The following is a 20,782-nucleotide window of genomic DNA, read 5'->3' on the forward strand; positions in this document are numbered from 1 at the left end:
ATCAATCCGAGAGCAGCGGGTTTCGGTATGTGTGTATTTAGTACTCCGTACTTGTACATTGATCAATTCTGGTGGCGGACCAACTGACAGTAGCCTGCTGCTAGGACAATAATTCTGCCTTGCACTCGTAAGCCGCTTGTCGGGCCGCCAAAGGTGCAAATAAACAGACGTCCGGGTGGCAGTAGCAAAGAGACATCCATGATGGCGTCTGCGCTTCCATCGACATCGCCAAAAGATGCCATCACCGTTATTGGCGAGTCACAAGATGGCAGTGTAGTATACATGACGAAGCGCAAATATACATGCATGAACAAAAGATCCCCGTCCCGTCCGCCGATCCCCACACTCTGGCCTTGTACAAGCATGTTTCTCTGTTTCCCCGTCTTGTCTTGCCTTGTATGTCTTGGCCCTCGTCTCGAATCGTCCCATCCACCGTTTCAGTCGCGGGGGTTACGGCTGCCATCGCCACCTCCATTCTTGGGGTCGTAATAGACGGAGTCGGGACAGGTGCTTTTGGCGCCATCCGGGGCCGTGGCGACAAACTGGCCGTCTTGCAAAGAGCCCTTGACGTTGAAGTGATACCAGACTTGATTCAGACTCTTGCCTTCGCAGCCCAGGGTCACGTCGGCGCCGTGCTGCTGGGAGAGTGCTGACTGGATGTCCTCCAGGGCATAAGATTTTGAGCCGTCCGGGGTGATGCCAGCATCAGCCAGCCACTGGTAAGTAGGCAGCGTCTTGAACAACGACACGGTCCTGGAGAAGAAATCGGCTGCTTCCTCGGTGGGTACGTAGTCATCGTAGCAGCCGGGATCCAGGGTAGTGATACAAGTGCCATGTTTACCCCATTCATGCTCCCAGAAAGACTCGTCATGGCCCTGATAGTCCTTCCAGTAGGTCTGCATGTAATGGAGGGTGTCATCGGCACCCATGGCAGTCAAAATGTCAGTAATGTTGGAATATGCCCGGCTGGCATCGCACGTCTGGGGAAATGAACCATCGCAATTGTCCGGCCAGAGCCCATGGATGGTCCAGGAATCTAGCAGCACCATTAAGCAGTTATCCCCACTTTGGGAGGTAATATTGAGTTGCATCGTGCTAGGCTACAGGGAACTACTTACCAGAAGGGCCGGTGGGGGGGTCGGTATCCCAGAATTGAGTCTGAAGCAGCTGACCAGATGGAATGAAGCAGCAAGAGTCGTTGACGACGGTAGTGTTGTGGCATGAGAGTGGAGTGTTGCTGGGACAAATCCTAGAGGCTGCGGCTGCAACGGAAGCCAATGTAGCCAAAAAAGAAATGGAGTTGTGAGAAGGCATTATGATTGCGGTTCTATGGAAAGAGCCCCAGCTTCTGCCACGTTGAGTTGCTCTCCGCCCCTTTCTCTCGCCTCTTTTTTCTTCTTTTTGATTCCCTGATTATTCTCAGCTTGATGAGTTGGGTCTCAGACAGACTTGATGGCCCAAGCCAAATGAAACAAGGACGTTGGCGAGCCCTATTTAACATCAGATACTTGAAAGATCAGCAAGTCCTCGTACCTGTAAACCGCAGAGAAGCGTTGAGGCGATCATTGGACGGGGCTTGTGACGAAAATGGTAGGTGCCATGATTTTTGTCAATCATTGGCGGATGATCGGAAGATCTGCCAGGGTAGGTGCCGATTCACATGCAAGCGGTAGACGAAAGAGGCGATTCCGCAAAAGAGACAACACTCACTGTAGTGGGAAAACCCGATAGATGTAAGTTAACTATTGCAGAAATTGAGAGGGACAAAAAAGAGAGACTGCTTCTCACTTACTTTATAATGTCTATGCGTATGTATACCGTATTGTCTCGAGGTCATGGTTGGCAATTTGCAGTCCCGCTTATTTTGTCCTGCGATTCACATGGGAAAACACCATGAAGAGCGGATGATTGGTAACGTATTGGCCAGAACACTAGGAGCAATTGGCTTCTTGCCGTCTTGGTGAAACAAACTCTGGCCATGGGCACGTTACGCACCGGCTTGAGTCTTGTCAATGGCCAAAATCCTTTGACCTAGCGCCCGGAAGAAGCTCCCATTTCAGAAGGTTAATTGGCAACTATAATGAGATCTGCGGATCGGCTGGTTTTGTTAAGACAAAGGGTCGCTTGATCTCCAACTAGCCGCCCCAAAGTCGGCAGCTGTGCTGAATCATTCGCTGGCTACGCCTTGAGGCATTTCAAGACGATGCTACCAATGGCAGTGCATAATAGCAGGGAGTTTCAGCCATCTGACTGCCTAGACGTCGACGCATTCGCATTGGCAGTTGTTGAAATTGACCGAGTTTCGCGGTGGATATGGTGGGTTTCGATAGTTGAGGCGCGCCGTAACATGGTGTCATGTGGGAGAAATCCTAGAACAAGACAGCCTAGCCATGCTGTGTGTGATGGATGGGCTGACGGTTTCTCCAGCTCCGACGATTTCAGCGGCAATTCACGCTAGGGTGGTTGTGAAGCGAGCTATCCGGAGTTTCTGAGATGTGAAAGATGACGGAGAATAAAATTTTCAATAGTCGATCTGTAGCAACGTGATCGGGGAGGGGAGGTGCCTGCCTGTCTGCCTAGCATCTCGAGGGCGATGAATTGCCGTAGAGAAACAAGCAGCAGCAGAAGTTTGAAGAGGATTCTCCTGTGGATGGAGCAAAGGAGCAAAGGAACGACGAATTGCCCAGCCAACATTGGAGTCACGTGCTGCACGTTGCTACCTATTTGCCATTTCTGCATCAGGGAATACGACCCATTGAGAGCTCCAAGTACTCGTATAAGCATCTTCTATCCGGCTTCTATTGGAGCAGGCTTGGTGTCTTAGGTAGGCAGATAACCGCAGATAACCTCAAAGTCAGGGTGCAACATGGAGCTGCGGGATATATTACATAACCAGGTCGATGTTAATTCTCCGTCCGTTTGCTAACGGATCCTCGCAACCGTTTCCAGAAACTCCATGATGCCGACCAGCTCGCGAGCTTTTAGCGCTGTCCCCAGCAAGCTAAGCTAAAACGGCAGAATGGGAACCGGGGTTTGGACTGCACACGAGAGCAGCAGCAGCGAGGCCAAGCCCAAAGCAGAGAGCTCTGATGAAGCTTGGCGCTGGTGCTTGGTAGCATCGCGCGGGCCAAATCTCCCCTCCAAGTCCAAGTCGGGGGTGATGGAATATATTGCGTTGCGGCGATACACCCTCAGCGCCTTCGGGACCTGATTCATGTTTCCTGCAGACGTGGGCAGATGGCAAGCGGCATCCTACTTCCAGACAAGTCATCGGGAAAAAAGACTATATATGATGCTACCCCGGGCCGGAGAGGGAAACTTGTACACATGGAGGAGGTCTGAATGCGTCAACTCCCCAACCCAGTAAGAGCCGCGGCGGCAGAGAAGAGAGCATTGCCTGCTAAGTATAGTAGTTTGCTTTAGCTATGAATAGTATATGTCGGTTAGAATAGTTGTAGGCCACTTGATCTGAGCAGGTGATGACAGTGACAATGACAATGACCAAGTAGGTAGGTATGCGTTCGTCCGTGTCGTGTCGTCGTAATACGAATCCTCGTACAAGTTGAGTTTCGATACGAATACCCGCGCAAGACACGACACGGGAGTCGTATTACCGCTATATACCACCTCTATAATATGGGGTGGCAGTCTGTGCTGTGCTCGTATTGCTACGGCATAAAGCAGGTACTCGGTATGTAAGCGCGATCAGTAGCCCCCTGAACCGCGAATACCGGTGACGATACCCGCTACCGCATCACTGACACGACGAAATTAAGACGGGGGAGTTAAGATTGACAAAGAGGGTGATGTCGATGGCGCCTCGATTGGTGGACGAAGCCCGACACAAGCACGCAGCTACCTCGCCGGGACCTGGCAGTGGCTCCTCCGCGCGGTACTCGATACATGGCCATGCCCCAGATTCGCCGGCAGAGCCCCGCGTACTTCGTACCAACGGCGTCCCGCAAGGCATCGGCCGGGCCAAGTCTCTGCCACACCCTGCCTCACCCTGCCTGTCCTACTAAGGCACTGTATAGTAGACTGTAGTGCTCTAGTACGGAGTATAGCGCCTAGTATAGCGCCGAAATGGGACGCTGAGGCCCCTGTTTTCAAGCTCGACCAAGACCTGCATGTGGCCAACGGTACTCGGGCCGAACCCCGGAGTTTTGCAGCCAGTGACGCGCCCACGAGAAGTCGCGCAAAGCCAAGGTCTGGCATTGATCCGCTGCCTAATGAATTGAGCCTGGAGGTGAGTTTATGCATCATCAACAAACGACGATGCGACGATGCAACGGCCGAGCAGCCTTTATATTGCCAATGCGACCCTGACCCGCGCCCCAGCCTTGTCGAGTGCGAGATCTGTCAAAGCTGTCACTCCGGAGTATATTTGGGAACATCTCCAGATTTTCCCCATTTCCCCATTTCCCCGTTTCCCCGCCAAATGCTCAAAACCCGGTGCCTGCCCTGCTCCCAAGCAGACGGGATATCGTTCCCATGTTGCGGAACGCCAGAGAGCGAGATAGAAACGCCGACGTGCGACCTTTGACGGGGAACCGCGAAATCTTACCTGTCCTCGTATCATGACAATTTGCCGTTTCAGCCCAATTGACACATCCAATCCAGCTCTGTCGTCCTTGGTTTTTCTCCAGGAAACGCCACCGCGGGGGAAGGGCCAGCTTGGCTTGGATCGACAAGGACAAGCCCGGCATCCCGAAAAAAGCAAAAGCCCAAGCCCCAAAGCTGGGGAGTGGGAACGCATGGGCCGACTCCTGGGGGACATTTCGGCAGCTCCTCCGTACATCGCTCGTAAGAACAGGAGAATCGGGGCGACGGCGGACAAAAAGAAGGAGCTTTTTTGGCAATTCAAAACAGCTTCGTATTTTTGCAAAATAGCATCATCGACATGGTTCCAGACTCAGGCTTCCCGGCAATTGGCAAAAGGTTAAAGTCAGAAACAGCCTTAAACTCCGATTACAAACCAAGGCAGTTGTCCTGATCATCCCGACGAGATGGAGATGTGATATTATTAAACTTGTTAACCCGACAATTGATACTCCGTAGAGCTCGCGCACCTCCCTCCCACACGGAGAAGAGGAGGAGGAGGGAGAGGGAGAGGGAGATCGCCGCTCCCAGAGCTGAAAAAAATCATTTCTACAATGTACTTGGGGATCAGGCCATGCAATATCGTGAAGTGGCCCATTGGCAATTAACGGTAAGTCATGGTCTGCTCATCAGCTCTCATTCTCACAATCACCCCATTCCCCGTCGCCGCAATTGTCAATATCGGCCCTATCCGCATGGTAGGCGAAAAAACGACACTGAGGAAAAAAAGACAGGCGAGATAGAGTGTTTGTGTGTGTGGGTGAGCGAATTGATGAGATACTAACCAATTGCCTCTTTCTCATAGTCAATCAGCAATCTCCTGCCCATCCCCAGACGCGGCGAAACCTCACGAACGCAGAACGAATATTGGAGGACTGGCCACGATGCCGAAGCCAATGCTCAAGCTCAATTGGCAATGCCAATCCCCTCTGCGCTTGTACGCACGCGTGCTTGTGCCTGCACCGCACCGCTACAGGTAATTCCGGGGCGCATGTGGGCGTCTTGCAAACAAGATTTGTCTCCTGCGGCCGACTGGGGGTGTGTGAGTGCGTCTTCGTCATTTTCCCCCTGTCCCGTGGCCCGTCTTATCGTGAGGGGACCCCCCCCCCATAATCTCACCTCTTGGAACGATTCTAACCCGCGCCAATCTTTGCTGCAGCTCGAGCCGCTGAGCATGTTTCTCTAGTCCGCCCGATTTGCCTCTTTGTGTGTCTTGCGGAGACCCAATCTCTGCGGCTCGCCTGGAACAAGAAAGTTGTATCCAAGGCAAAAAAGAGAAAAAATATGACATGTTTACCCAAGCGAATCTTCGGCTGCTTTGCTTGTTTTCCATCCCGCCTTGCTACTGTAGGTATCCTCCTGCCCCATGGCCGGGCCTTTTAGCCTGCTAGTGGCGCTCCGCTTCTTTTCGCAAGGCATGGCAATACTAATACTAGCTCTGCCTGGGACGGGACTCATTGGTTTGGTTTGGTTTGGTTTCTGTCTCGAGAGAGCTCAGCGACTTCGGTGCCAATGGCAATGGCTTCTGTCTGATTTATAAGATAAGCAAGACGCGGTCCACCGGTCTGTACGAGTATCTTGTTTTGCGGTATGTCATCTCAAGCCTTCTAATTTCAACACCCCCCCTTGTCCCCCAGCAAAACGGCCTCTTTCTCGATGCTCTGCATACCTATATTGCAAGGGGTGGGAGAGAAGCCGTCCCGAAATCTCAAAAGCGACCCAATTGCCTCTTGTTCCCTTCTGCCCGTTCTCCTTCCCTCGAAAGAACTGAGGGGAACCAAAAAAGACAAGCCCAGCCGAAGAGACGAATGACCTACTGACCCCATTCTCTCCAGGCCCAGACAGGAAAAACGGTCCCTCCCCTGCCTGTTCACGTGTGCCTTGTGGCCGCTGGGCCTTTCGGAATGGCCCGCCCAAAGACACCTCCCTCCTTTCCACTAGCAGTACGACGGCGTGAGCAATGCGCCCAATTACCCCAAAGTCGAAATCCCCCGGGGTCCCTTCGGTGTCTGGAACCGAGTCCGATATTAGACAGAACAAAAAAAAAATCACAAGGCAGAGAAGGAGAGGGGAGAGGGGAGAGGGGAGAGGGGGGGGCCCTAACGAAAGGACGGCGGCACGTCAGTGGGAGAATACTCGGGGCACTTCGCTTCGATTTGAAGACCATAAAAATGGTTGCCTTGTCTCGTTTTCGCTTGGCGCTGATGAAATGTTGTCTCTAGGTGCTCGAAAGAACAAAAGAGGCGAGCTAAGGGGCCAGCCACCGACGACCGAGCGGGCGCATCAAGATCGATAAAGTGACTTTTTTTTCTCTTTGCTTTTTCCTTGCAAGGGTTTGCCGATCCCTGTCTAGAGAGCGGATCGCCTCGAAACAAACGACAACGACAACGACACGGTAAAGATACACGGCAGACGACAAGAAGACCATTTGATAAAGGGTAAGTACTTGGAATTATCGAATTGTGCCCACTCGTGGCAAATCTCAAACTGTAGAAACTCTTCCCTCTCTCTCTCCATTGCCCCGTTCAGGAAACATGTAGTTGGACCAATTCCACGCCTTCTTCCTACATCGTCTCCTTATCAAAGTGATTACAAGTATCCTCAGTGACATGCTCATACACGACTCCATCCATTTAGCGCCCCATAATAGAAAGGGGAATGTCTTAGACTACATAATCCTACATGTAGATAAACGGCACTATTTCTCAGCCGCTGTCCTGCTAACACGTTGCATGGACCACAAAGGGCCAACATTGCGAAAAAAAAAAAAAAAAAAAAAAAAAAAAAAAAAAAAAAGATAGGGTATCCCGAGTTTAGATGGCTTGGACCTATAGCTACTCCGTACCCTCGCTCTCAAAGCACAGCTTCCATCATTTTACCTAAAATGAAATCATAGCCAAAAAGGTACACCTTGATGTATTTCCCCTATGTCTTGCCAAAAGGGCTTGTCATTCAAGTGCAAGCACGACCACATGTGTGCAGCATTACTTTTGGTGTATTAAAGGAGAAAAAAAAGAAAAAAACTCCTCCCTATCAAATTCTCTACTCCAGCCCAGACGGCAACCACGCATTGAGCGTCGTCAACGACTCGGTGAGTGAGTCAAAGGAGCTCAAATCCGGAGTCTCAACTCCCACACCGTCTCCCTGACCATTGCCAAACATGAACATTTGATTCGCAGGTCCTGCCTGCGGTCTCATATCCCAGCTCCCGAAGCTTTGGTGTAGCCGCGCCGAGTCGCTCAACAGCCACTCGCGACTGTCCATACCTAGGTTTTGGGTCTGAGTTCGGGTTTGGTGGTGGCCCATGTCCGACGAGACGTGGCTCTGAGTGGCGGATGAGAGACCCGGCGACCCCGAGTTCAAGGGAATCCCCAGTTGCTGTGACCACCCCATTATATCTTGGAAATCCATTTGCGTGGGATCCATGGCCATGCCTTGCTGATCCGGATGAGGGTTACTGTTGGCCAGGGACATGGGTGACTCCATAGACATCCGCTCCTCGATAGACGTCTGTGCTACCGGCTGAGCTATGGGCTCTGACGTCGGGTGCATCGTCAGTCCATACTCATGCCGAGGAGCTTGCACCGCCCCTTCCTCTGAGGTCACTGGCGAAACAGGGGCCATGTTGCTCGATCCAGGCGAGGGGACTTCAGATGTGCTGTAGTATTCAAATCTCTCGTCTGTCCGTCTGAGGATAATTTCGGCATCTTCTGGCATTTCGCACTTCCACTTTCTAGCCAAAACGCTGAGGATACTTAGCGTCCGTCTTGCACAGAGCCAATCCTCCGCAATCTCTTCCAGATGCTTTAGGCCATGGGTCAGATCTCGCTTTGCCGTCTTTTCTGGTAGATTGAGCAGGTGAATCGTGCATGCGCTGTGTATCATGTAGACTGCAATGTTGCAGATTTGCCGCAGGTTCCAGGATTTCTTATATAGCCTCATCAGCTTTGAAATGGCACCTGCATTTGCGGTGCAAATCCGTCTTGGTGATATATGAGATGGCAGAGGCGATGCGGCTGGAGAATATTTCAAGAAAGGTCTAAAGAGGTGAATATATTGGAGGTGGAAGAATGAGCTAAAGGAGCTTCAAGTCAGCTATTCACATACTTCCCATGGGTTGTTAGTTGCAAACAGACGGGCCAACTTACAGCATCAATATCACGTTTGGCAACAAGCCCTCTTTTGGTTCGAATTCCTTGGGCAGATTCTTCCGCCATTCCTCAAGCCGTTGGTGAAGCTCGCCGAGTTTCTTGAGCTCAAGAGATTTGCTGCTGGCCCTCTTTATGTGGCTTGGGTGGTAGAAGAAGACAAGTATATCACTGCTGATTTCACAGAGTTTGGACAAGTGGAGAGCAACTGCTCGTGTCCTTGATGGTTGGGCAAGAGACTCGTCGAAGCCCTTATCAGTGAAAGGCGACCACAGCGCCGCATCTTCGTCAGGGAAGACGTCGATTTTAGAAACGGTGAAGGAATTCCTCGGGAGCTGTGGCAAGCGGCCCAGGTAGTTGGACCAGGTCTTGTCAAATAAGAAGCACCCCCAAAACGTGATGCGTCGGGCGTCTACTTCTTCTTCCGACATGTGCTCCTTGTCTAAGCCCTCTACTTCGAGGTTGAGGCCGATGTCGAGAGCCATTCGGAAGCTCATGCCGCTGTAGACCCAGCCCTTGGCCTCTCTTGCACAACCCGCCTCTCTCACAGACATGAGTGCTAGGGCTTGCACCGTCACAAGTCGAGGCTTCTCATATTCGTCATTCTCGATAATCAGTCGCTTGGCCTCGGCGAAGAAATGGTCTCCTTTCGTCCTGCTGTCGCCGGGGATGCCAAAAGCACCCGGGATATCGGTGAAGTGGCAACCCAGCGCCAACATTGCGTTTACCAACAGCGAAGAACAGTATGCGGTGCCTTGCGACAAGCCCGCCTTGCCCCTCATGAAGTCGCGCCAAAACAGCTTGCGCGAGAGAGTGGTAAAGTAGGGATAGTGGTAATTAAAGTACATGTTCATGAGGTGCATGATGAGGCGTGGATCAGTGGTTACCCGAGTCCATGAAGTGATGGGGTTCTCGCATATTCCGGGCTCAGAAGGTGAATCATACTCGATGCCATCGTGGTGAGGATCTCCCAGATAGATGAGATGAGAGGTGCCACCAATGAAGCGCACTGAGCCATTTTCGAGTCGCAGCTCTCCCATCTTGCCAGCGAGCTCTTGCTCCCCTGTCACGGGCTGGAAAGCCATGGACTCATCATCTATCTGGTCGTCAAAATCTTCTCCCTTGATCCCCGAGCCCATGTTGAGGAGCTCCTGAGCCACTGTGTCGAGATTGTCGCAGGTCCGGATCTTGTTTACGACTTCGGGCACTTCCTCGTCGGTGGCATTCAAAATGGCCTCGACAATGATTTGTAGCGTCGAGCTCTGGGCCTTCATGCTGTCGACCTTTTCTCGATACACTCCCTTGCGGCGGTGGTCTGAGTTTGGGTTGTAGATGCACTCAGTGCCGTAGACACTGGCGCAAGCGGCGCAACTGGGCAGCGCGCCATCGCATTTCGACTTGCGTCGCCGACAAGCAACGCAGGCGGTACTGATGCATCTTCGCTTCTGGTTGGTCGAGTCGGCTCCTCGACGGGACTTCTTCTTTGCCTGAGAAGCAGGCGTCGAGGCGGCAGAGGACGAGGCGGCCGTCAGGTCCATGCCCTCCATGGCGAGGGAGGAACGGGGGTTACAGCTATGGCTGGAGAGTCGAGATGCGGATTGTGTTGTGCAAAGAGCAATAGCCAAATCGAGCGCTAGCATCGACTGTGCTGGCGCGCGGTGTCACATCGACTCTGGGGTGTTTACAGGGATAAAGTCGGGGCGGAATGGCTTCGGAATGGATGACTTGGATAAAACGCCTTTTGGCGGTGATTCAGCCGGAGGATGTCGTGATGAGGAGTCTCGCAGCCTTTGGCGTTCCTGGGCGAAGATCCAGCCTATGGGACTCTAGTGATTTGTCATAACACGCCCTGCAGCCGCGATGTTGAATCAATTCAACAGTCGGTTGCTGGTCGCGGCGCTTCCGGAGGTCGGATTAGAGACTGTTAAGACAAATGCGGGGGACTCCCGGTCGGATTGACTTTGCGCAATGTGTGGGATGGAGGCACAGCAGCAGCGACTTGCTATAAAATGCAATGGCGAAAACGGTGCTGAAGCAGTGGTGGGACTATGTGAATGGAGTAGTACTCTAGTGCAGGGAGAGAGGAGGACAAGTCTAGCAAGGATGCGAAGGCAAGAGTTGAGATGAAGTATCGGGAGTGAGACTGACGACACGACATGCGCCTCGAGATTTAACGGGCTTTGAACGGGCTCTGGTCCAGACGGGTCTCGGTGGCCGTAATGCCCTGAAGCCTCGTACAGCTTCAGCTTCTACAGGCTAATGCGACGCCTGCTATTGGTGCTTTGTCAGGGCCCTGCTGGGTTGTCCTTCAGGCCGTGGCCGGGCGGCTCGCCGAAACTTGGAACATTTTAGTGGCGAATGCCGCTAGGTCGGAATCGCGGCCGCTGCGAAAGCTTCCATGTTCCAAAAAATCCGGCAGAACGGGGTCTAAGGCTGGAGCGGCTTTTGAGGCTCGCCCTCTTTTTGCCTGATTGCCTTGGACCCGGTCTGCCGGTCTCACGGGGCAAAATCACATTGACGAGCAAACAGATAAACTGTACATGTATGGGGCAATTGTCCTTTGTACTTGTTCAAGTATCAAACCCCGGGTTCTTGGGCGGTTCTACACGGCATCTACAGCAAGCAGCTGGAGAATTGACCCGTCACGGTAAAGTGGTCGCATGGCCAAGCAAAAACAAAACACTCACTCAAACAACGGAGGCAGTTCTCGGAACGCCAGCAACCGGTTATTCCGAATTGCTGGTTTCTCTCCCGTAATAGCAACATCTCGTAAAAAGTGGACAGGCACAGGCCGCGACGAAAAGTCGGGATTGGCCAGGCACCTGACTGGGAGGGAAAAAAAACCTGGTGGACTGATGCATCACGAGTAGCACGATTATAAAGCAGCGTCTTGTTTTCCCCATATTTCGACACGGAGAATTTCTTGTCATCGGCCGTTCCAGACAGCGTGTAGGCGACGCGAGCGAGGCACGCGAAACCGAGCAGCCTCTTTCTTGGACTTGTAACACTGGCTCCGCTGCCTGGTTAGGACTAGTGGTGAGGACTTTTGCCTCCTGCTGCTGATCTGTGAAGAGAATATTCAAGGTTAATATTTAAATGGCTATCCGTTGGCCGCTTATGGAATAGATGCATATGTAAGGTCATTTGTATAGTGTATAAAAAAAATTACGGGGGATTCCGCGTGACTATGAAGGGAGGCAAAGGCATAATGGCGAAATAACAAGCATTGAGAAGAGAGACAGTAGTAAAGAAATTACAAATCAAGATGGTTAACAGTGATTGGACAAATTGAACTTGGAAATCACCAATAGGAAGGCCGTGCCATGAATTTGTCAGGAAAGAAAACGAAACTTTCGTAGTGTTTTGCCTATTTCATACATAGAGCGCCATTGTAAAAGATTGCCCAGTTTGTTAATACACTCCGCATATAGTTAGCAACTGCTATAATATTTCTCTAGAAGGAGCATTCTCGTATGACTGTTTAAAATCTTACAACATCTTTAGCTCGATAGTTTCATCCTTCGCTGACTCAATAGGACAACTGCTGCGCTGTCTATCGGTGGCAACTATTCTCGGGCACTGGTTTTCAAAAAGAGCTTTCTTTCACATGCCACGGTAATCAAATAGCCCGATTAATATCATCTTCTTAAGGGACTATTGCGTTCTGTATCCTTTGGGCGTAGGACAGCGAAATATCCACAATCGGGGCTTGGGTTTCTTTCAGGCTCTCATATCATAGTTCCTTTGTATATACTATTACATTGCCGAGGCATGGGAGGAAATCCAACCCAACCTCAACTTTTATCATCATACATAGCCTACATGGACTGTAATCTTTCTCCTTTTCGCTCTTTTTCGCAGAGTTATACATCATATACACGCCACCCTTCCTAAACATTTCTAAACGCCCTCTCCTTAACCCCGCTCAAGGTACCAGTTATGGGTAAGTTGACTAGTCAAGTAGCTGAAAGGTGTTGGGACTTCGGCCGTGCCCTTTCGAGCAACCGGGTGTCGCAAGTAGACGGCGGCGCAGATGTTGGGGTTGACTTCGAGATAACGGGGAATAAAGGCAAACGCTGACATGTAAGGGCGGGGCCTCCATGGGGTAGCGTATGGCTTCGAGTCGTCAATGGGGTTCTCTTCGTCATATTGAAGCAGCCGGGCGAGCTTCCTCATCTCATCTTTAGATAGCTGGGCATCGCCAATTATCCGCTTGGCCTTGGTCTTTTGCTCATCTGATAGGCCTTCCAAACCCTTCTCAACCTCTCGTTCTCTGTTGACCGCTGGCTGCTCTTCGCCCTCCTTTGAAGTGGCTTGGACAGCCTCAGCTCCAGCCTCAGCTTGGCTTTGGTCCTGGCCCTCTTTCAGGTCAAGCTTCTCAAAGCTCTCTCGCATCAGCTCGTGACTCTTCATTTGTAATTGCAGCTCATCAATGAGTTCCACAGCATCGGCCTCGCTCTTCTCAGGATGTGAGAGGAAGCGCTTAGCATCTGCTCGGAAGAGACGGAGCTGCTTCTTCTCCTTGGCAGTGAGGTCCTTGGGGTTGTTCTTCAAAATCTTCTTGACATCCTTCAACAAAAACTTCAAGGCCCTGTTGTTTAACTTCCATTGGGCCTCGGGGGTCAATGATCCGGCGTCTTCGCTCGCAGCGGCCTCACCCTCGGCAGCCTCAGCCTCAGCCTCAGGCTTCTCGCCTTCAGTCTCTCCCTCGGCGGCGGCCTGCTCAGTGGTGGCATCGCCGCCCAGCTTCTTCACAGCATTTTGGAATGCTTGATCCGCCTTCTTTTGTCTTGCCTCAAGGTTTTCGTGAAGTCGTTTGTGCGCCTGTGCTTCTTTCTGTACGCCCGTGCCGTACATGACTTTCTCAATGTCAACCTGGAACATGTCGCCGGGATTCAGCTGGTAAGATGGGTGAACCATCTGCGTAACTGCGTCAGTATATATGACATCCAACTATGCACATCGTAAAGACAGATGTAACAAACCTTTTTTCCATTGACTGTGACGGCTCCGTGAATGACAAACTGACGGGCTTGTCGTACACTGCTGGCGAACAGAGCCCGAAAGACTGCCGTATCCAGCCTCCTCTCCAAAGGCGCAAATGTCATCTGCATATAAGGGGTCATGTTGTTGAATTGATCCGACAGCAGCTTGTTCACATCGCCAAAGAGGGGTCTCCTCCTTGAGCGCTCCTGGGTGCTGAGTGCGGGAACCTTGGAGAATGTCTCGGCCGTAACTGTTGACGTCGTCAAGCCAGAACCACGGCCGGCGGCTTGCTCAGAGCCATCATGCGCCGCCAAATACTCTGGTGGCATGTCCACAGCGGAGAGGAGTCGACGGGAGAAGAGCCGCACCCATTTCTTCTCGGGAATGTGCTCTCCGTGGTATGATCGGGTCTTGGCCTTGGCCGCCCATTTCTGCTGGAAGAATGTGGGAGTGCCTCGAATTTGGGGTTCTCGACCAGTTTGGCGGTACAGGTTATACAGGTTGTATTTGTTCCATGATTGTCGCAGTTTCTGTAGGGTTTTCAACATCAGCAACTAGGATCCCCGCCATCACACGAGCTCAACCCTCATGCTGCCGCCGTGGCTCCGGCAGCGTGACCAATTCCAAGGCAGTTCTGAACTTACCGGACGGGCTAAACTGTAGAAACGGTACGGCTTTCTCATCTTGGCGAGCCGACCGGTGACAATTGCGGCTTGACGAGATCACTGAGGCCGTTGTTTAGAGCTCGATATGTGGGTGTCATTTTTTCTGGTGGTGCCACGCAGCCGATGTTCTGCCGGCCGGTGTGACGCTCCCGCACCGACTCACCGAGCCACCGAGCAGCCACCGAAAGCGGGGCCACTCAACGCGTCCCAGCCCACTTCCCATAATGAGACGCGTCGAGAGTTTTCTTGGTATAACAAAGTATTGTATGAGCAGCCACCATTGAATTTGGCTGATGACATTCTCAATTCTTCCCTTCTTTTGTGTATATTTTGAGCCTCTCTTATTTTTCTCAACATTGAACCACTAATCCAAGCAAAATGCTGTCAGCATCCTCGCCAATTACCTTTCCGAGCGACCCTCCGTCTCCTCCAACAAAGCGCGCCAAACCTCATGATATCCAATATCCCACACAGAAGCCTCGCGTCACTGGGCCTTTCGTTGACTCCGACTCCGAATCAGATATAGAGAATAGGCCTAGAGCTAGCTCCAGGTCTCCATCCAAGAGGCGTAAAGTAGAGGTCCAACACGAGCAGAGGCCACAGAGCCCCATATTTGGTGCTCGAGATGCGAATGGAGATGGCAGCAACATCGCCCTCCGCGAGGGGCGCCCAGTAGTCAACCACCCGACAGTTCATGCGACTCTCACCGAGGATACTCAGAATACTGCAACACAAACAGGGCCTCACTGGTCCCAACCAAGCTCACTACTTACTGCGCCAATCTTTGGAAGCCGGTCAAAGACTACTTATAAGCTAAAAACATGCAGTGGTAGTGAAGTTACGATTAAACAGCGCAAAGAGGTTGTTGCCCAATCTTACGAATCTATGGTGGCAGCCAGGTCGAAAACCAAGGAAGGGCGGGCGAAGCGAGACTACTATGGCGTGGACATACACAATCTGATCAACGCCGCCACAAGCGAATTGGCTGAGAAGCAGCATAACCCACCATCCCCGGACACCAATTCAGCTGTTCGATCTATGGAGGCTACATCTATATCCGATAAGAAACCCAAAAAGACTATGCTATGGACCGAGAAATACCGCGCGAGAAACTTTATGGATTTATGCGGAGACGACAGCACAAATAGACTTGTCCTACGCTGGCTGAAGAAGTGGGATCCGCTCGTCTTTCCCGGAACAGCCAAAGCAAAGCCCAAAGTACAGAGACGCAACGGCCCTCATTCTCAGGCTGAAGAGGAGAAGCCTCATCGAAAGATCTTGATGTTAACAGGGCCGCCTGGACTGGGGAAAACTACACTAGCTCATGTCTGCGCTAAACAGGCCGGCTACGAAGTGATTGAAGTCAACGCCAGCGATGACCGCAGTCGCGACGTTGTCAAGAATCGAATCCGGACCAGTCTTGGGACGGAGAGCGTCAAAAATGTCAGCAATCAAAAGGCACTGAACGGGTCTCAGAAAGTTGCCAAGCCTGCTTGCGTCGTGGTGGACGAGGTGGACGGCGTGGTAACGGGATCTGGCGCTTCAGGGGAGGGTGGCTTCATCAAAGCCCTGATTGACTTGGTACTCATCGACCAAAAGAACTCTTCAGGGGTAACCAAGTCTTATGATGGCAAAAAGAAAAAGGGCGACGATTTCCGCCTGATGCGACCTTTGATTCTAATATGCAACGACGTCTACCATCCTTCTCTGAGGCCTCTTAGGCAATCGAATCTTGCCGAAATTATTCACGTCGGCCGTCCAACACTGGACACTGTAGTTGGTCGCTTAAAGACAGTATTTGAAAAGGAGGGTATTCCATGTGACAAGGATGCAGCACGCAAACTATGTGAAACGGCATGGGGAATGGCCAGTGGCATTGATGCCAAGCGAGGGCAAGAAAGTACCGTGCAAGGCGACCTTCGAGGTGTCATGGTCGTGGGTGAATGGGTGGCCGCCCGGTTCAAGGCCTCGAGCCTGAATGATAACCAACGCCTCACCAGAGACTGGATCGAGCGAAACATCCTCCAGGAACTTGCTAATGGCTCGGCGGGGGCTCGAGGACTCGGGCGAGGCAGCGTCAAAGATATCATCTCTCGCCTCTTTCAAGAAGGAGGTGGCTTCCCTAAGCAAGCTCTCAACTTGGCCAAGTCCAAGACGCATCACGAACAGCCAAAGACGGAGCTTGGGTTTGGAGAGCATCAAAAGAAGTACGCCATGGAGTGTCTTCGGCAGATGGTGGACTCGAGCGGCGAAATCAGTCACATTGTGACGGAGATATTCGCAGAGTATCCGAACCGCGAGTTCAACGACGATTCCTATCTCTCGAAGCCGAATCAAGCTTACGACTGGCTGTACTTTCACGATGCCTGCCAGTCGAAGCTCTTTGCCAGCCAGGAATGGGAACTCGCGCCCTATCTAGCGCAGCCTGTCCTAGCCTGCCACCACTTATTCGCGTCACCAATTCGGCATTTTGCCAGCGGCATGGGGTCGAACCACAACCAGCGATCTGGCGTTCCCGGAGAAGAAGAAGTAGGCCCTACAATCCCCTTTTCCGGCCCGCGCGCCGACTTCCAGGCCTTTGAAGCCGAGAAGCAAACCCGCGCCCAATTGCAGTCCCTCCAAAGCCAGCTCAGCCCAACCATGATGCGCCTCTTCCGCAGCGCAGAGGACGTCTCAACGGAGTTCATGCCCTACTTGGCCCGCATGCTGTCGCCCGATGTGAAGCCCGTTGTCGTCGGCGGCAGTCAGGGCACTACTGCGAGTGTGCGCAAGGAGAGTGAGCGAGCAATGGTCAAGCGCGCGTCGGAAGTGCTCGCCGAGGTGGGTATTGCCTTACATAAAGGCAAGATTGAGAGCGATGTGATGTCTAGTCGCGGTCCGCAGTTTGTCTACCGCATGGACCCGTAAGTTTGGCCCCTTTCCAATACCTCATCACACCTACGTGTATAAGTGAACGAGCTAACAACCCAACTCATAGTGACATTGATTCCCTGGCCACCTATGAAACAGCCTCAGCTCTTCTCTCATCCCAAGCCCCAACCCGCTTCGCCGTCCGCCAGGTCCTCGACCAGGAACTTCGTCGCACGCTCGCCCTCCGCGAGACACATGCTCGCCAAGCGCGCTTCCAAGCCGGATACGCCATCGGCGAAGGCGAGCCGCAGCAACAGCTCCTTCAGCCGACGCAGAGCCAGAAGCATGACTTGGCGGTGGTGGAAGACGGGCTGGTGGTGAAGAAGGACTTCTTTGGGCGCATTATCCAGGCGCAGCCGCTGGCGGAGGTGACGGGCGGGTTGGCGGAGAAGAAGGCGGCGAGCCAGGAGAAGGTGTGGGTGACGTTTCATGAAGGGTTGAATAATGCGGTGAGGAAACCGATGACGCTGCGGGAGTTTTTGAGCGGACTGTGATGAGGAGGGGGGTTACTGTAGATGGATGAAGTTTTATTATGATATTGGACGTTTTTTTCACATAATGAGGCACGTATAAACTAATCTGGAGAAGTATCTGGTTAAATAGATTAGACTTGTGTTTATGAAAATCCATTTGCTCGTTTATTATCATACACTATCTTGCTCTTGGTCTCGTCTTTCTTTCTCTACGATTATTTATCCAAAACCCCCCCTCTCCCCCTTAAACATCCACGGCAGCCTACAACTTCGCCTTGATTCTCTGGCCGGGAACAACCAGGGGATCGTACGTAATCTGTGACAACGAATCCACCGGCGTCGAGTTGCTATGCACAAACAGACCCCGCGTATCCAGCAATCCAGGGTGCAGGTCGGCAATCTTGGCGCACCCAATTAGCCGCATGTTCATCTCCATCTCGTCCTTGAGAAGCTGCATCACACGCTCCACACCGGCCTGTCCGTACGTGCTCATGGCGTACAAGAACGGCCGTCCGATACCGACGCCCTTTGCGCCCAGACACATGGCCTTAATGATGTCGGTGCCGCGCCTCACGCCGCCGTCGACAAAGACGTCGATCTTCTTGTCCAGTCCGTGCTGGCGCAGGACGGGCATCGTCTCGGCGAGGATTTCGATGCCAGAGCGCGCAAAGTCGAGCTGGCGACCGCCGTGGTTCGACAGCACAACGCCCTGGACGCCGGCCTCGACGGCACGAAGGACGTCCTCGACGCGCTGGACGCCCTTGAGGATGATGGGCATCTTTGTGATGCTGCGGAACCAGGGGATGTCGGCCCAGCTCAGGGAAGGGTCGATGAAGGAGGAGATTGCGCGGGCGGCGCCCTGGCTGTTGTCCGTCTTGTGGCCCTTTTGCACGTTGCTGCCGCTGTCGGTGAACTTGAGGCGCATGTCCTTCTCGCGGCGGCCCAGCTGCGGGGCGTCGACGGTGATGAAGAGGCCCTTGCAGCCGCGGCGCTCGGCCGTCTGGACGATGCGCTTGGTGATGTCGCGGTCCTTGTTGACGTAGAGCTGCAGCCACTGGACCTGGTCGCCCTGCCTGGCGTCGACGAGTTCGTCAAAGGAGCACGAGGCGAGCGTGGGGATCATCTGGATGACGTTGTGGTTGTGGGCGGCGCGGGTGAGCAGGACTTCACCCTCTGGGTGGCCGAGCTTGCCCAGCGCCGTGGCCGTCACGTAAAAGGGGGCGTCGACCTTGGTGCCGAGCATCGTGGTGGAGAGGTCGATGTTTGTGACGTCGACGAGGATCTGGGGGCGGAACCAGATTCTGTGGTAGGCGCTGTGATTCTCACGCAGTGTCTACATGAGATGATTAGCGAAAAGCCAGACCTCGGCTTTGGATTGACAGGCGGAGAAACAAAGACGTACAATCTCATCGTCGGCTGCGCTGGAGTAGTATCCCCACGCAGCCTTCTTCATGGTTCTCCGCGCAATGGCCTCAAAGTCGTGCAGGTTGAAGCATTCCGACAGCAGCGGCATCTCCGCTATCCTCTTCTGGCGCTCGGCCTCTTCGGGGTCCTCTCTCTTGGTCTCCTGAGCAACGGTGGACATGTCCACGGGCCCTAGATGCAGAGACTTGTCGAGATACTTGTCGAGCGTGTCCCGGGGGTGAATCGGGTCAAACTCTTCTGTCGCGTCCTTGCCCTGGATGTTGGTGTCAGCAAGTAGGTAGGGACATGATATGAGGGGGTCATGAGTGAGTGAAGGAGTCCGCGACATACGGCATATTTGAGAATGATTTCCTCTCCTCCAGGGTGCTCTGTTTTGATATCCCACGTCAGTAAGAGTAGGCAAACGAATGCTTATTCCGGCTCTCTCATGACATACCCGGTAAGAACTCTGTGACATCGTATGCTTTGCCCTAGTGAGGGAGAGACGGAGAGAGAGTCAGTCCACCAGCTTCATTCACCCCGTCTGGACCAACAAGCAAGAGAGCGACTCACATGAATAATCACCCAGCATGACTTTTCGTCGTTATGCTTGGCGACATCGCTGCCTGTGAGCACCATCTTCTCTATGTCTGTCTGTCTGTCTCTTGTTTCTGCTGACGAGCGGTGATGACGGCCGAAAAGCCGGTCTTGACGGGATCTCCAAAACAGGAACCAAACAAACACGCCAATCGCCGATCCAATCCGTCCTTTTTCAAAATAAAATGCAATTGATGCCCGCCAAGAGAAAGATGAAGATGGGAAAAGGGTCGAGTTCTGTCCTCGCGCGTCGCCTGTCGGTTGTCGTCGCAAGATAGACTATATAGATATCTTACCTTAGCCTGCATGATTTATTTGGAGATACATCATTGGCCGTCGGCTAATATTATAGCCAGCGACTCGGTACGTACTCGACGCTGCTAGCGGGGTGTCTTGACTCCGTTTGCAGGTGGCTCTTCAGGGCCTCGCTCACTAACTCGAGGCCTAAGAACCCACCTACAGACTCCAGCTGTACTGCCACAGCGTCAATTCGAGTTGTCCAGTCTCTCCCGACGGATATTTCCACCTCCATATCAATTTGATTGATGCCATAATGACATTCATCTAAACCACTCATATCCTTATCGATTCAATAATCCGCCATTGCCCATCTCAATTGTCCTCCAGCCTCCCAGAATAATCACTTCCTTGCCAACACCTGCAGCATCACCCGCAGCCACCAAAGAAAGCGGAGGACAAACCCCGTCTCGCCTCCATTCCCCCCCTGTTCGCCTCCAAAAGCCGAACTCTTGCTAAAACAACATCAAGGCGCTATGGCTCCCCTTTAGCGGTCGAATTAAACGCCTCCCACCGGCTCTAAATATTCCGGGGGACCGAGTTTTGCGGGGTGCCAAATAGTTGGATTCCACGCTTGGCTACTCCGCAATTTCTCCAATTTTGTGCTACTGTCTTGCTCATGGGGGAACTTTGTCCGGTTTTCGGTTGATCAATGTGAACCGTGGGAGCAAATCACGTTGTTTATACAGCCCCTTTGCCCGAT

General features: G+C 52.6%; 6 protein-coding genes across 6 annotated transcripts; 2 read left to right on the forward strand and 4 right to left on the reverse strand.

The window, feature by feature from the left end:
* Positions 1-437: 437 nt before the first annotated feature.
* On the reverse strand, positions 438-1,314 carry TRIVIDRAFT_154635 (uncharacterized protein; the record flags this gene model as incomplete). Its single annotated transcript, XM_014099044.1, has 2 exons — positions 438-1,036; positions 1,119-1,314. 2 exons carry the CDS (start codon positions 1,312-1,314, stop codon positions 438-440), a joined length of 795 nt encoding a protein of 264 aa, XP_013954519.1.
* A 2,322-nt stretch (positions 1,315-3,636) lies between these two features.
* TRIVIDRAFT_202950 (uncharacterized protein) lies at positions 3,637-5,785 on the forward strand (the record flags this gene model as incomplete). The annotated part of the gene is made up of 7 exons (XM_014099045.1): positions 3,637-3,691; positions 4,065-4,246; positions 4,647-4,803; positions 4,911-4,938; positions 5,059-5,209; positions 5,405-5,641; positions 5,759-5,785. 7 exons carry the CDS (start codon positions 3,637-3,639, stop codon positions 5,783-5,785), a joined length of 837 nt encoding a protein of 278 aa, XP_013954520.1.
* A 2,438-nt stretch (positions 5,786-8,223) lies between these two features.
* TRIVIDRAFT_154783 (uncharacterized protein) lies at positions 8,224-10,285 on the reverse strand (the record flags this gene model as incomplete). The annotated part of the gene is made up of 2 exons (XM_014099046.1): positions 8,224-8,674; positions 8,748-10,285. Coding segments are annotated over 2 exons (1,989 nt in total), but the record flags the coding sequence as incomplete, so codon positions are not given.
* A 2,189-nt stretch (positions 10,286-12,474) lies between these two features.
* Positions 12,475-14,428, reverse strand: TRIVIDRAFT_77439 (uncharacterized protein; the record flags this gene model as incomplete). The annotated part of the gene is made up of 3 exons (XM_014099047.1): positions 12,475-13,667; positions 13,733-14,263; positions 14,378-14,428. 3 exons carry the CDS (start codon positions 14,414-14,416, stop codon positions 12,663-12,665), a joined length of 1,575 nt encoding a protein of 524 aa, XP_013954522.1.
* Positions 14,429-14,776: 348 nt separating this feature from the next.
* TRIVIDRAFT_181187 (uncharacterized protein) lies at positions 14,777-17,929 on the forward strand (the record flags this gene model as incomplete). The annotated part of the gene is made up of 3 exons (XM_014099048.1): positions 14,777-15,616; positions 15,740-17,301; positions 17,376-17,929. 3 exons carry the CDS (start codon positions 14,777-14,779, stop codon positions 17,800-17,802), a joined length of 2,829 nt encoding a protein of 942 aa, XP_013954523.1.
* Positions 17,930-18,043: 114 nt separating this feature from the next.
* TRIVIDRAFT_48635 (uncharacterized protein) lies at positions 18,044-19,824 on the reverse strand (the record flags this gene model as incomplete). Its single annotated transcript, XM_014099049.1, has 5 exons — positions 18,044-19,114; positions 19,184-19,459; positions 19,537-19,574; positions 19,643-19,676; positions 19,759-19,824. The coding sequence occupies 5 exons, from the start codon at positions 19,822-19,824 to the stop codon at positions 18,044-18,046; spliced, it is 1,485 nt and encodes a 494-aa protein (XP_013954524.1).
* Positions 19,825-20,782: the final 958 nt, after the last annotated feature.

This window comes from Trichoderma virens (assembly GCF_000170995.1).
Source record: "Trichoderma virens Gv29-8 chromosome Unknown TRIVIscaffold_80, whole genome shotgun sequence".
Classification (NCBI taxonomy): domain Eukaryota; kingdom Fungi; phylum Ascomycota; class Sordariomycetes; order Hypocreales; family Hypocreaceae; genus Trichoderma; species Trichoderma virens.